This window comes from Acomys russatus, chromosome 28, assembly GCF_903995435.1.
Source record: "Acomys russatus chromosome 28, mAcoRus1.1, whole genome shotgun sequence".
NCBI classification, from domain to species: domain Eukaryota; kingdom Metazoa; phylum Chordata; class Mammalia; order Rodentia; family Muridae; genus Acomys; species Acomys russatus.
In genome coordinates, this window is record NC_067164.1 from 18,970,019 (window position 1) to 18,984,468 (window position 14,450).

The window sequence follows — 14,450 nt, forward strand, 5'->3', positions numbered from 1 at the left end:
GACTCTGGCTGTTGCTCTCAAAGAAGAGCCAGCCACAAGTAAAAGACTCTAACTAGCTTATATATACCTTAGACATATGCATTGTACATGTGCTGTCATTCTTAAATATTTTCCAGGTCCCAGGTTACACTTCGAACAATTTAAACAGAGACAGGAGACTGCAAGTCTGGCCACGTGGGCAGACAGGAGATTTACACAGCAAAGATACTGTCAGAATTATTTAGGTACACCAGTATTATTTTCAAACAGCTGTTTCCTGGGTTCATCTTGCCCATCTGTCAGAGTTATGCTTTTTCTGATAAGAGCACAGGGGACTTATGGTGGTTGTGGCCCTGAATTGTCCCTTTGAGCTGCCCCTTAGAGGCATGTTCTTTGATATGGGGGTGCTCCTTTTTATTTATTTTTTGTTTGGTTTTATTTTGGATTTTTGGTTTTTCAAGACAGGGTTTCTCTGTGTAGTATTGACTGTCCTGGACTTGCTTTGTAGACCAGGCGAGCCTCGAACACACATTGATCCAACTGCCTCTGCCTCTGCTGGGATTAAAGGCATGCACCACCACATGCCTGGCTGGTATGGAGGTGGGCCTAATGGCCAGTTGAAAGGGTTGTTCCCACCAGGCTGTGGTGGCGCAAGCCTTTAATCCCAGCACTTGGGAGGCAGAGGCAGGCGGATCTTTGTGAGTTCGAGGCCAGCCTGGTCTACAAAGCGAGTCCAGGACAGTCAAGGCTACACAGAGAAACCCTGTCTCCAAAAACAAAAGCAAAAAAAAAAAAAAAAAAAAAAAAAAAAAAGGGGGTTGTCCCCTTTTGTTATAGAAATGGAGTCTCATCAGAAGTCAGTCTTGGTGAATAAACAGTAGAAGCTTTCTCAGTGGCCCTAAACTTCAATTTTGGCACACAGTTTTCTTTCTCGGCTTCTAACACGCCTGGTGAGTACATTACTATCTTCCAGTCATGTTGAAGGCAGCGGCCCTTTAGACAAATCCTACTTTCTATAACTTAATATTTCCTAAGCAAGTTTATTAGTAAATCCTTCCTAGCATTAATTTTGCTGCTTCAAGTTCCTCCTGCATCTCTCCCGCATCCCCATCACTGTGCTGCAGAAGAGCCAGTTTGCAAGGGCCATTGTCCAGGAATGTGGACAATTCCTCAGGAAAGGCAAAGACGAGCATAATGGGTAGTCTTATCAGCATAGCAGGCTGCTTTAACAAACAGCATCAACAGCTCTGGTGCAGGTAGCCAAGGAGATAAGGACCAGTCTGCAGAAAGACCCATTTACCAGAGGAGGTGGGAGGTTAAACAAACAAAAGTCAGCAAAGAGAGAAACTCTGCCCAATTCTCACCTCCTGGACTGTCATAAAAAACAGATTGGAGTTGGGTGTAATTTCTGGGCTAGTATTTTAATGGACTGCTGTCTTTGTTTGTTTGTATTGAAACAGGGTTTCTCTGTGCAACCTTGGCTGTCCTGGACTCACTTTGTAGACCAGGCTGGCCTCGAACTCATAGAAGTCTACCTGCTTTTGCCTTAGTGCAAAAGTGATTATAGGCGTGCGCCACCACGCCCAGCATCAGGACTGCTGTCTTAATATTAAAGAGTTAAATGGGTGGAAGTGTAAAGTATTCTCTTTTGTGCTGAGCAGTGAATTCATCATTATAAAATGTCTTACTCAAGGGGACTGTTTACATCATTAAATAAAACCAGCATATGTTTTGTATAACTTCATACCCTCTAGTGGTCTAAGCAAAGGATAATTTCTAAATCCCGTCTCCACTGCCCTCGTCCCTCCCTCTGCCCCCCCCCCATCCCCGCTGCGCCCGCCACAACCTCCTTCTGACTAGCTCTAACACTGTGGCCCCAGCTAGCCTTGCACTCACAACAAATCTCCTGCCTCAGCCTTCCAAGCGATGGCTTTGCAGACGTCATGAGCCATCACCCTTGGCTGGCTCTCTTCCTTTTTGTCTCATACGGTGTGTTATTTATAAAACTCTCCTGCCACATACTTTTACACTTCCTCTTTCCCATCACTTAGTTTATAACCCAGACCTCTTTTTCTCCCTTTGCCTATTGAAAAACAAATACCCTCTCAATCTTCAGGTCCCGCTCTTAAACTCTTCTCTCACTTGTGTGTTTTTATTCGGTTGCTTCTTCCTGTCTGTGAACACTAGGAGCTGAGCTTTCCCCCTGCTGCAAGATGCAGGTCTGAACTTTATTTATTTATTTATTTATTTTATTTTATTTTTATTTTTTGTTCTTTTCGAGACAGATTTTTCTCTGTGTAACCTTGGCTGTTCTGGACTCACTTTGTAGACCAGGCTGGCCTTGAACTCACAGCTATCCGCCTGCCTCTGCCTCCCGAGTGCTGGGATTACAGGTGTGCACCACTACCGCCCCGGCTTAGGTTTGAACTTTCATCAGAGCTCCAGCCTCCAAAGGAGTTCCCTACTGCTTTGCGTGCTTATCAGCATGGACTTTCATCCATATGCACCTCACAAAGTACTAACTTAAATAATGCTTAAAAGGCCAACTGCACCTTGAGTAAAATTATGTAACCTGTAAATCATTTATAAGTGGTATGCTAATTTTATTTTATGTTCTAAAACCAAAAAAGGCACACCTCTCTGCAACAGGAGTGCCAGCCCTGGTTGCTCTGTACTCCAAACAGATGTCTTCTAGTTCCGGCTGATGCACAGAGCCACCTATCTGTAGAGTTCTTCAGCTGTTTTGGAAAGAATGGAGTTGCTGTTAAAGCAATATTATGTGCCTCTCACATTTTACGAGCTCCAAAGTGACTCACAAAAAATAAAAAACAAACAAACAAACAAACAAAACAAAACAAAAACCCACCACACAGAAGAGCAGAAAACTCATTTCCCACAGGCTAGTTATTTAGAATCCATGAAGGTGCTAAGTTGCATGTTTGGTAGAAGGTGGAGATTTGGGGAAACAGAAAGTTAAAAAAAAAAATCTCTAAATGTTTTAGGGACGTTTCCTACTTCCCTAAAGATACTCCGTGTGAAAGTTTGTCCTGCCTAAGGCATCTAGTTGGTTTGGTTTTTGCTCTGCCTCGGGAGAGGTGTCGCCTTAATAATAACGCTAATTATAATAGACAATAAATGATAATTTATGGGTGACCTAGGACCAAGTGGTTGTGGAAACCTTCATTTAAAAAAACAAACAGCACACCCATAACCTCTGGGAGCATGCTATTTTAACTATTAGATATTTATAGGCTCTCATCAATGTGCGATTTTTATTTAAAAGTCCCTTCTTGCGAGGGGGGGTGGTTCGAGACAGAGTTTGTCTGTGTAGCCCTGGCAGTCCTGCAACTCGCTCTGTAGTCCAGGCTGGCCTCGAACTAAAGGAGATCCACCTGCCTATGCCTCCCAAGTGCTGAGATTAAAGGCGTGCGCCACCATCGTCAGGCTTGAACTTTTTATTATGGAAAAAAATTCAGTGTACACAAATGCATTAAGAATTCTGTAGTGCAACCTCTAGGTTCACTACCCAGGGTCAACAATTCACTTTTGTCTCCAACTAGTCGACTCTAGCTTTTTTTTCTTTCCTGAGTCAGATTTTTTTTTTTTTTAAACAAATGCCAAAGCACCAGAGAGTTTTCCTGGTATTTCAGTAAGCATCTCGAAATGTTATTTGCTTACTGCAAAATACATCTGTGGTACAAGTAAGACGCATAGAACGCTCTTGTGCACTGGTGGAAAATCTGTCACAGAGTTATGTGACCCCGGATTTTCAGGGGTGTGACCCGAGGCGTCAGTTTTCGGCCTAGACTGAGCTAGATCTGGTAGGCAGTTGTGGACCCCCGGCACGTAGTCGAGAGCTACAAATGACACCCACTCAAGCATGCGCAATCCAGACCTTGGAGTTGCTAAGGCCCCCTCGCAGAAGATGAGACTCAGGATATAGTGAGAGCCAATCAGAGGACCCAACAGCCAAGGAGGCAGCCAATCCAGATTCGAGATTAAATCAAGGCCTCAGCAGTCTGCGGGCCCCACCCTTATCCAATCAGAGAGCCCGCTACTTTGGGCGGACTTTTCAAAACAGCGAAAACAAAACAAATCGGGGGGCCCTTTAAAAGGTGTGATGCGTCAAGAGAAGGTCTCCTTCCGCTCTCCAACCGGCTCGCTCATCTTTGCTCCCTCCCAATTCCACCATGAAATGAGGCTGAAATCGAGGTTCCACTGTCCAGTCCAGAACCTGGCTCGGCAAGGCCAAGAGGAACAGAAGAGGCCAAGAGAGTCTGGGCACTGAGGCTTGGAGCAGGGACTCTTTTTCCAGACCCATTCAGCGAGAGAGAATCCCTCCGCGCGGAGTCACACGCCCCGCCCCTTGGGGGCGTCGCAGACTCAAAACAAAAACAAGGGGTTTGCTGAGCTCGGAGGCTGCGGCGGAGCCGGGAGGACGCGGAGGTGTAGGGCGGGTGCTGAGCCCCGCGGAGAAGCAGGATGCGGCCGGGGCTGTGAGGCCGGGCAGCGGCCGGGAGGTCGGATGCGGGGTCCGGGACACCGCTGAGGAGGCTGGTCCCCCCCTACCTCGGAGAGACGGGTCCCTACGCCCCCGCCGCGCCGGTCCGCGACGCCGGGGCCGACACAGTGAGTTGGGCCTCCCGGTTACTCTGGGTCTGGATCGCGGGTTGCTACGATGGTGGAGCGGCTTGGTTGCCGCTCCGGGTCCTCCAGCCGCAGCCCAGGGACTGACATGGGTTCCGCGGGGGAGGTTCTGAGCCTGCACCGGGGTTGACAGCCCTGGGGCTCCGCACCGTTGCTGGACCGAGGTATTGTGTTCAGGGCGGACGGGCCTGTGGGCAGCCCTCTCTCGAATTTCGGTCTCCTCTAAGCTGCCGAAGCGGAGGGGGGGAGTCTTGGAGGTGGGCTCCGCTGGGTGGGTGGGTGGTGTCCCTGGGGCGGGGCTCCGTAGCCTCCTCCTTCCAGTTCTTTGTTCAGTCTCGAGACTCCCCCCTCCCTTCTCTCCTATTGTGCAGCGCCCCGCCCCAGAACCCGCTCCGGTGGCTTCAATCTTCCGGTCCCCCACATTCCTCTAGGACCTAGTGTCTAGGCAGAAATCCCTCCTGTGCTGTCCAGGTGATGCGGACAGTTGGAGACATTACGCTCCTTTGGACTGTTTTCCTGTTTGTCAAACCCGGTTGGCCACAGGGCTGGTCAGATCCAGCTGTGGCCGGCCTTGGTGACCGCGATCCCTCCGCCCCCCCCCCCCATGCCACGCCTCCTCGACTTCAAGGGAGGATTCCCCCTGAGGCTGGCGGACGAGACTGATCCCCCTTCACCGGGTTCTGGCTAGTGTGAGCCGGGGGTGTCCCTAGCCTGAGGGATCTCGGCCAACCATTTTTCTTTATTTCATACCCGGATTATATTCTTAACCCGCCGCGGTGTTATTTCCTGCAGATGAAGGATTTGGGGGCCGAGCACTTGGCAGGTGGCGAAGGGGTTCAGCTTCTTGGATTGTTGAATTTCTACCTGGAACAAGAACAGAGATACCAACCTCGAGAAAAAGGGCTGACTTTGATGGAGGCTACCCCAGAGGTAAATTCTGAGAGTAGATAAGCCTTGGGGAAGGTACCTTTCTGTTTTCTTCGGTTGAATCAATACCAAAGGCAACAGTCCAAAATCTGGCCTTCCTGTGCCGAGAAAAACCTGAAACTTCACAGGGTTATGCTTTTGTTTTTAGTGAAATGTGGAAGTTATACCAAGTGTACTGCTGAGGCGTTTCTTCTGGTAGTGGGAGATTCCTAGGGAATACTTATAATAGGATCTTAAGTTTTAGAAAGCCGAAGCCTCATCAAAGAACCCTCTCTTCGTTTCGAGGGGTTTGAGTTCTACTGTAACTGCCTGGAATTTCGCCTTATAGAAAGCTAAGGCTCTTCTGTATGGGATAATTTTTAAATGTGATTTACTTATTATAGTTTTAGGAGCTTATAAGATATTGAAAACTAAAGGGGGAATGTAGTTTTTGAACCTCTGTATTTAATTCTTAGAAAATAAACCTTGATTCTCGGTTTTGAATTTCAGAATGATAACACTTTGTGTTCAAGATTGAGAAATGCCAAAGTAGAAGATTTAAGAAGTTTAACTAATTTTTTTGGATCTTGCACTGAAACTTTTGTTCTGGCTGTCAATATTTTGGATAGATTCTTGGCTCTTATGAAGGTATTTGATAATTTTTTAAAATAAAATCTACATTTTCGGGTATCTTTATTTTTAGTTTTAGTTTTTTGAGACAGGGTTTCTCTGTGTAGCTCTGGCTGTTCTGCAACTAGCTCTGTAAACCAGGCTGGCCTTTAACTCAGAGATCTGCTTGCCTCTGCCTCCCCTTCCCAAGTGCTGGGACCAAAGGTGTGCGGCTACCACACCTGACAAGTCTACATTTTTTTTTTCAATGCCCAGTGCCTAAAAGTATGTAACACATACAGGGCTCAATAATATTTGTCAAATGGATGTAATAAAGACTTCTGCTTCACAAACTTAATGTTACCAGTTTCGTGGTCGTTCGTGCCAGGTAGGTTGTAAACTTGTGTTTCTGGATTTTTTTGTTTTGTTTTTGCTTTTGTTTTTCAAGACAGGGTTTCTCTGTGTAGCCCTTGACTGTCCTAGACTCACGCTGTAGACCAGGCTGGCCTCAAACTACAGAGATCTGCCTGCCTCTGCCTCCTGAGTGCTGGGATTACAGGTGTATGCCACCATGTCTGGCATATATTCCTGGTTTTGTTGCACTTCTTAAACAGGTAGACATTCTCTTGGTAGACATTACAAAGGAAGACTATTATCCTTTAAGTACTCAGTTTACACGTTTACAGGGGCTTGGGGAGGTGGGAAGAATCTATTAATATTCACCTTGCTGAAAAGTGCTATGATGGTTTCTGCTCCAGGGTCGCTCATAAAACTGCCCAAAGTGACATGAGAGAAAGCTGGACTTTGTATTAAAAAAAAAAAAAAAAGTGAAATACTGTGGGAGAGGCTAACCTTGTCATTTTTTATGGGTTTCTCTAGGAGCCTGTGAGGGCTGACCCTGAAGTGTGAGGAGTGGGGTGTGACATTGTATTAGAGCTGACTGTGCCTTCACTGGTAGGCCTTTCCAAGCAGGTAGCCACAGTCTTATTAATAGTCAGCAGCAGCTGTTAAAAACGTGCAAATTCTCTGGCCAGTAGAATCTCTGTCAGCTGCTGGGTCACTCCTTAGGGCCCTGAAGAGAAAAGAGCAGCCATCTGTCCATGGCAGCTTTACATATGTCCTCCACGCTGCACAGCTAATGGGGGTGCTTCTCCCAGGCAAGATTACAACATGTAATGGTAGAGTTTTGTACAAAAGGAGACAATGCAGAATAGTTTTCCTTTATCCAAAGCAGGAGAACGATGTGTGGTGTGTGTCAAAGGATCATTTAGAGGGGAGACGTACTGTTCTCGGTTTTACTAAGTCTGAAATACAAAGTATAAGTCAGTGCCAGAAAGCAAGCTTTGAGGGTTTTTGTTTGTTTTTACCTGCATTTAAATTTAATAAATGCACGTATAGCCATTTTTTTTCTTTTAAAAGAGAGGTTATGCTGGTCTAAGATAGGAAAGTAGTTGTGGGTAAAGGCAAGTGCATCTGAGAGAAGCAGTGTGAGGTTATCTCCACTGCCTTGTGGCTAAATCAAAGTGAGCGCTTTCTTTCCTCTGTTTTTTAGGTGAAACCAAAACACTTGTCTTGCATTGGAGTCTGTTGCTTTTTGCTGGCAGCTAGAATGGTGGAAGAAGAGTGCAACGCTCCACCCACTCACGATGTGATCCGGATCAGTCAGTGTAAATGTACCGCTTCTGACATTAAACGGATGGAGAAAATTATCTCAGAGAAATTGCACTATGAGTTGGAAGCTACTACTGCCTTAAACTTTTTGCACTTATACCATGCGATTGTATTTTGTCATACTTCAGAAAGGTGAGTGGGAGTCGGTGGGCTAGCCCCATGCCTTCAGCACTGCTGCACTAGCAGCAGGGAATTAGATTGCCAATAAAGCCATGTTTTTACTCTGCCAGACATTTAACTCAAACTTGAGTCCTTATAAAAATCAAGTGACTTTCCAGAAGGTGTAATGAATCTTTCTGTTTTGCTTTGTACAGGAAGGAAGTGCTGAGCCTCGATAAACTGGAGGCCCAGCTGAAAGCTTGCACCTGCCGACTTGTCTTTTCAAAAGCAAAAGTGAGTCTGTCTCCTGACTACATACGGCTCAGAGTTCCTGTTTCAACTTTTCTACTAATGTTTGTTTATTTCTTTGTAGCCATCTGTATTAGCTCTGTGCCTTCTCAATTTGGAAATAGAATCAGTAAAATCTGTCGAATTGCTGGAAATTCTCCTGCTTGTTAAAAAACACTTGAAGGTAAATATCTTTAGGCCTTATTTATTAAAGCAAGCATCTTTTATGGTATTTTCTTTTTGTTCTTGTGGTGTCTTAAATATTTTATAAATACTTCGTGACGTTCTCAATGTCTGTGTTCATTTTTTTTTCCTTGTATGTCAGGGGTTATAATTCTTTGACCCAGACAGTGTTAAGCCAGAAGAAACTCACTAAGCCCAGCTTCGTTCTGAATGCAGGCACTCGTCCTGTTGACTTGTGCCCTGTGGCAGAATGGCTGTGTGTACTTCCCGTGCTTGTCTCAACGGTGCTCTATATTAAGTACACTAAACACACTCGTGAGATAGGCATGCACAATGGCAGGAGAGCTGTATATACTCCCAAGGCTTGCTCTCTACTGCACTGAAAGTAGTCTAAATGCATGTAAGCAGTAGATGGTATCTCCTTACATCTGTATTTGTAGACCTGACTCATCTCAGTAATACTACCAAAAATAAATAGCAATTTTTAAAAGCCCCTTAGGTGGGCCACTCTTATAAGTCTTTGTAGTCATGGTGAAGAACAAAAGCACGGTGCTTTTTCTTACTTAAACTAAGAGTCTGGTTAAGGACATGCGAAGTTTAACATGAAATGATGTGCTTGCTGTATTGTGACTTACGTTAGACAGCGGTGAGTACGAGAAGTGCTTTGGGGCTATTAGCAAAGAAGTGGGCAGTGCAGGAAAGGGCTCTGACTCGGAGCCTGGACCAAAGGCCTGGACAGCAAAGGCTAAGAAGTGGAAGTCAGTTTAGGGTGGACTTGCGGGTTGCAGGGTGGGCAGCAGTCACAAGCAGGGGTAAATGTGTCCAACTGACAAAGAAGCGAAGTGTGAAGATGAGTCAAGGAAACACGGATGTCTGTTTGCATTCAATACCCAGAGTCCACAGTGAGAGAACTGACTCTACAGAGTTGTGTTCTCTCTCTTTCTCCCCCCACCCACCCAAACAATAGTTAGTGTGATGGCTTCTTGGGCTAGGTGAGCCTGTCAGAGCGTTTGTAGAAGCGTATGGAGAGTGAAACCGTTGTTGGAGATGTTAGCTTCTGTCTGTCACAGCGTTATTTCTCTCCCAACTTGAGTATATGATACATGAAAGCATCTTGGTGTTTGGTGAAATCAGTCAATGGGGCATTCTCTAGTTGGGAAGGAACTGCCCTTTTGGGGAATTTTCTCTCTGATAGTACTAATTTTAGTTTGTATCTGATGCCATAATATACATTTATATTATAAGCAATCCAGACCTTGATTTGTTTAAGAAACATTAGAAAAATTTTGTAACAAAGTTGTTAAATTCCTTTATTAGGCAGTATACCAAATAGTGCAGTTGGTGTTAGGTCTGTATTTCCGTAGAATAGGCAGGATTGTTTTTGTGGATTGAGTCCCATGTAAATAATACTTGAAGTGTTATTTCAACTAGTAGTTTCCACGTTTTAGCTTTACATTACAGTGACCTCTAGGACTTTAAGGACTCTTAGTCCCCAGGTCATATTCTCCTCAGTTACACCAGGAGTCCTGGCACCAACTCCCTTGTGATTTCAGGGGCAGCAAAGTGTGAGAGCCGTTGCTGTAACATGTCCATTCATCTCTTTGCCCAGGTCAGCGAAACTGAATTCTTTTACTGGAGGGAACTAGTTTCTAAATGCCTAGCAGAATACTCTTCTCCTGAGTGCTGCAAACCTGATCTTAAGAAGCTGGTTTGGATCGTTTCCCGGCGTACGGCACAAAACCTCCACAACAGCTACTACAGCGTTCCTGAGCTGCCAACCATCCCAGAAGGGGGCTGCTCTGACGGAAGTGAAAGGTAGGTAAGCAGGCATCTTCCACAGACTAAATATAATGATGGCTTTTGCGCATAAAAATAGCTGTGGGGGTCAGCACGATTTCTCAGCAGGTAAGGCCACTTGCTGAGGAGCTGGGGTTTGGGTCCCAGAAAACTCACATGGTAGAAGAGCCAAATACGGAAGTTATTTTTCTCACCTCTACACGTGCAGTGATACACACAGTGCTCCCTCTCGTTCCCTCTCCCCTCCCTCTGACCCTAAATAAGTAAATACATGTAATTTAAAAATTAAAGAGAAAAGAACTGGGGTGGAGATGCACCTCAGTTGGTAGAAGGCTTCCTAGCATGCTTGAAGCATTGATAGTGATCCACAGCGCCATTAAGCCAGGTGTGGATGGATGCCTGTAGTCCCAGCACCTGGCGGTAGAGGCGGGAGGGCCAGAGATTTGAGGTCATCCTTGGCTATGTAGGAGTTCCAAGATCACTGTCTCAAAAAGAATAAATAAATCCTCTGTGGAGAGTTGTAAGAGAAAAATCCCTTCTCACGTGGCAGTGTTCTTTCTTTCTACTTTTCTTTCTTTTTTTTTTAGTTTTTTGAGACAGGGTTTCTCTGTGTACCCTTGGCTATCCTAGACTCGCTTTGTGCTGTTGTTGACTTGCTTTGTAGATCAGGCTGGTCTCAAACTCTAGATCTAGATCCACCTGCCTCTGCCTCCCAAGTGCTGGGATTAAAGGTGGCATTTTTCTTTTAAACCAGAAAATTAGCTAGTAGGTTTTTTATTTTGTTTTGTTTTTTTGTTCTTAATTGAAGTCCAGCTTCGATGTTAACTTGGAAAAACTGAGGTGGGACGTGAATCCTCTGGCTGGCTGGTGACCCTGTAGACTTTCTCTGAGGGTAACCTTCCAGGCTGGAACTCATAGGTACCGGCAATAGCTTCCACTGATAGTGGCAAGCTGGGGCTAGAGCTGATGGCTCCTACCGAGGGCTTCCATTGATGGTGGCAAGTGTCTAAAAAGAAAGGGAAAGGGGCTGGAGAGATGGCTCAGAGGTTAAGAACACTGGCTGCTCTTCCAAAGGTCCAAGTTCAATTCCCAGCAACCACAGGGTGGCTCACAGCCATCTGTAGTGAGATCTGGTGCCCTCATGCAGGCACACATGCAGGCACACATGCAGGCACACATGCAGGTAGGATGCTGTATACATAATAAATAGAATTAAAGAAACAAAAAGGAAAAGAAAGAAAAGAACCAACTTATACTCACACCTGACGATGAAGTAAGAGAGACTGCAGCAGGTAGGCTGCTGCTTCTTATTCTAGCTTTATTTTTTCTCCCACAGTTTATGCCCCAACAAAATCTTTGAAGCAGTACAAAAATCACAAGGTGTTTACATTCTATCTCTCTATAAATCAGTGATTACAATGAGTATTCGTAAGAAAATCCTGTTCCCCAATACCTTCACATGATCAGATGTTTTACGTATTATGGGTGAAGAACAAACATGAATAACAAGTTGTTTTTTAAGAACTCACGTACATTTGTACATAAGCAACTTGTTGCATATTAACAGTGTAAGCAAGCAAGGTAATTTCTCAGCCAGCTTTTCTTCACTGGCAGGCTGCAATTTGTGGTTCCAAAGAAGGAACCAATTATCTTAAGAAGTAATCTTATAAAGATCTTAAAAGAATCACAAATCTAAGCTTCTACATAAAAATAATCAGCCATTTCTACTTTTAAGTCCTAAAGGTGCTCATCTATTTATGAATATGTTTTATTAAATCATATCAGGAACTGAGGGCAGAAAAATAGAATAAGGAAATCAGTCATCTCAGTCACCAGCCCAGCTTGGAAGAGCACGCCAGCCAGTGCTGCCGTGGGCCATTGTTCTTGCTTTGCCAACCTCAAAAAGTCCCCAGCTTTACTAATGAGAGTGTGCTTTCTCCTGACTTCAACTGTCCCCTAAGATTTCCTGCATCAGGACCAATAGCAAAAGCATCTTCACCTAACCTTGTTGAACAATGTATTTTTCCAAATCTTTTCTAAGGGTAACAATCTTTGTTAACAATCTACATCATCAGGTTTTCAAAGGAGGTGGTTGAACCATCAGTCTGCTCCAGCAGCAATGCCTGAAAGAGATCAAGCATTGTTATTACATATACCAATGATACTGCCCAGTGAGGGGCTGGAAACCCCCTTTAAAGTGCTCACACAATTTATATATTAAGGGGATTATAAGGACCGCAAAGGTAGCAAACAGAGCGATGCTCCATAACAGCGTGAAGTCCTCAGGACACGTGGTTCTCGGGGTCATGCCTTGCCGAGACACACCTATTGTGGGTTTGCTAACCGGGGGCCATATTCCATGAGTTCTAGAGCTGCTTTGCTGTTTCTTTTGCACGGACCCCAACAGTTTTTAAAAATAGAGAATTTGTACATTTTACTTCAAAAAACCCTTTTGTCTTCTCGTTTTCTTTACTCTTGGAGACACAGTTCAGTTATAAAAACAAAACCAACTGGAACTATATTCAGGCTTTTCATTTGGTATGGTCATGGTGCTGTGGGAGGGAAGTGGGCTACAGGAGCCGTCTCAGTACCACAGACACATCAAGTGTTGCCAGTGCGACCACTTTTATTTGTAAAGTGAATTTTACTAAATTTGGTGGTTCTGTGCTATCAGGTAAGGACTGGAAACTGTAGTTTCAAAGTGTGTTCTTGTTTCGGTGTTTGAGAGAACCAGAGTCAGAGTAACTGATACAAGGAAGACCTTTTGCTAGGTGGTGGCACATGCCTTTAATACCAGCACTTAGGAGGCTGAGGCAGGTGGATCGCTGTGAGTTCAAGGCCAGCCTGGTCTACAAAGTGAGTCTAGGACAGCCAGGGCTACACAGAAAAACAAACAAACAAAAATAACCTTTAGACAGACTGCAGTTTAACCACTGGGTTGGAGAGACATAGAATTCTGTTGTTGTCTGCTACAATTAATAATGGTACAGGAACAGTAGATGGTGAATGGTAATTTGGGCAGCTCTCTTAAGAAAACTGTTGTTAACTGGACGTGTTGGCACATGCCTTTAATCCCAGCACTTGGGAGGCAGAAGCAGGCAAATCTCTGAGTTCAAGGTCAGCCTAATCTACATAATGAGTTCCAGGACAGCCAGGGCTATGCAGAGAAGCCCCGTCTCTAAATGAATGAATGAATGAATGCAAACTGTTGTTAAGGAAAAAATATTTCCTACTAGGAATAGACTTGACTTTAAGCTCAATTCAGCTTTGTAAATAATGATTAGCTTTTGACTACAGTGTTCATGTCAACTGCAGCAGGCTCACTTGTATTTTGCCTATAGACATCTATGTGTTAAACAATGACACTCTTTTATCTTTTCTTTTCAGTGAAGACTCTTGTGAAGACATGAGTTGTGGAGAGGAGAGTCTCAGCAGCTCCCCTCCTGGTGATCAGGAGTGCACCTTCTTTTTTGACTTCAAAGTGGCTCAGACACTGTGCTTTCCATCATAGAATTCACATGGTCTGTGTTAGGATTTAAAGTATGTGCACCTGTTTCAAAGCAATAAGTGGGGGAGTAGGTAGTTTTCTAGTCCAGCCCCCATCTAGACAGGAATTTCACAGACTGGAATACTTACCTTCTATTTATTATTCAGATCAGATCTGGCCTATTTTCATATTTAATCCTAAGCCATCGAATGGGTTAGTGCCTCTTAACAGTACTTTAAACATTGGCACTTTATTTTCTTGTGACTTTATCTGTTGGGAGGAGGGAAGGTGTTGGTACCTTCATCACTTGTCAAGACCTAAAGCTTAGTAGTGTAGCTCATCTGCAGCTGCAGAGTCTATCTAACTAGACTGGGGGCCTGCAAGTCCTCCCTACCAGGGACACTGAGTAATCCTTTCCTGGCTTGTCTTGGATTTCCTTCTCCCCTGTTCTCAGAACAGAGACCACTTCAGTGTCAAACACCAATGTTGTTTTCCTAATGCTAGTGTGATGTCTGATACAGATCCTGTGCATTAAGAGCTATATTGATGTGTCTGTGAACTTTAGTTGTAAATGTCTTGAGATTTCTGCTAAAGGAGAAATTGTCATCAGGCTAGGGCTGTGAGTTGCATTCTTAATACCTAAGTATTGTCAGATTGTAGTGTTATTTTATTGTTATCTGAAAGGTTCATAATCTGCTAGTTTTGCATGCACCTGTATGAAAGTGGAACAGGAAATGGGACAGATATGAACAGAACAGGAAATGGAATTTGATAAGTGCTAATT

The 14,450-nt window shown here is 44.5% G+C and overlaps 1 protein-coding gene across 2 annotated transcripts; it reads left to right on the top strand.

Annotated features, from left to right (window-relative positions):
* The first annotated feature begins 4,383 nt into the window (after nucleotides 1–4,383).
* Nucleotides 4,384–14,018, top strand: Ccng2 (cyclin G2). Of its 2 annotated transcripts, none has more exons than XM_051170318.1 (8): nucleotides 4,384–4,608; nucleotides 5,419–5,556; nucleotides 6,043–6,180; nucleotides 7,694–7,944; nucleotides 8,127–8,205; nucleotides 8,285–8,383; nucleotides 9,992–10,201; nucleotides 13,567–14,018. In XM_051170318.1, exons 2-7 carry the CDS (start codon nucleotides 5,419–5,421, stop codon nucleotides 10,199–10,201), a joined length of 915 nt encoding a protein of 304 aa, XP_051026275.1. In that variant the 5' UTR covers nucleotides 4,384–4,608; the 3' UTR covers nucleotides 13,567–14,018. The 2 variants fall into 2 exon arrangements, with proteins under 2 accessions (XP_051026275.1, XP_051026274.1); XM_051170317.1 differs by having other exon boundaries at nucleotides 4,385–4,608; nucleotides 9,992–10,197.
* Nucleotides 14,019–14,450: the final 432 nt, after the last annotated feature.

Bases quoted from the DNA above. Each gene is read 5' to 3' on its own strand.
- Ccng2 (XM_051170317.1), top strand. From the start codon at position 5,419: ATGAAGGATTTGGGGGCCGAGCACTTGGCAGGTGGCGAAGGGGTTCAG. The intron at 8,206-8,284 runs GTGAGTCTGTCT...ATTTCTTTGTAG, and splicing joins TTGTCTTTTCAAAAGCAAAA to CCATCTGTATTAGCTCTGTG. The intron at 10,198-13,566 runs GTAGGTAAGCAG...TTTTCTTTTCAG, and splicing joins TGCTCTGACGGAAGTGAAAG to TGAAGACTCTTGTGAAGACA.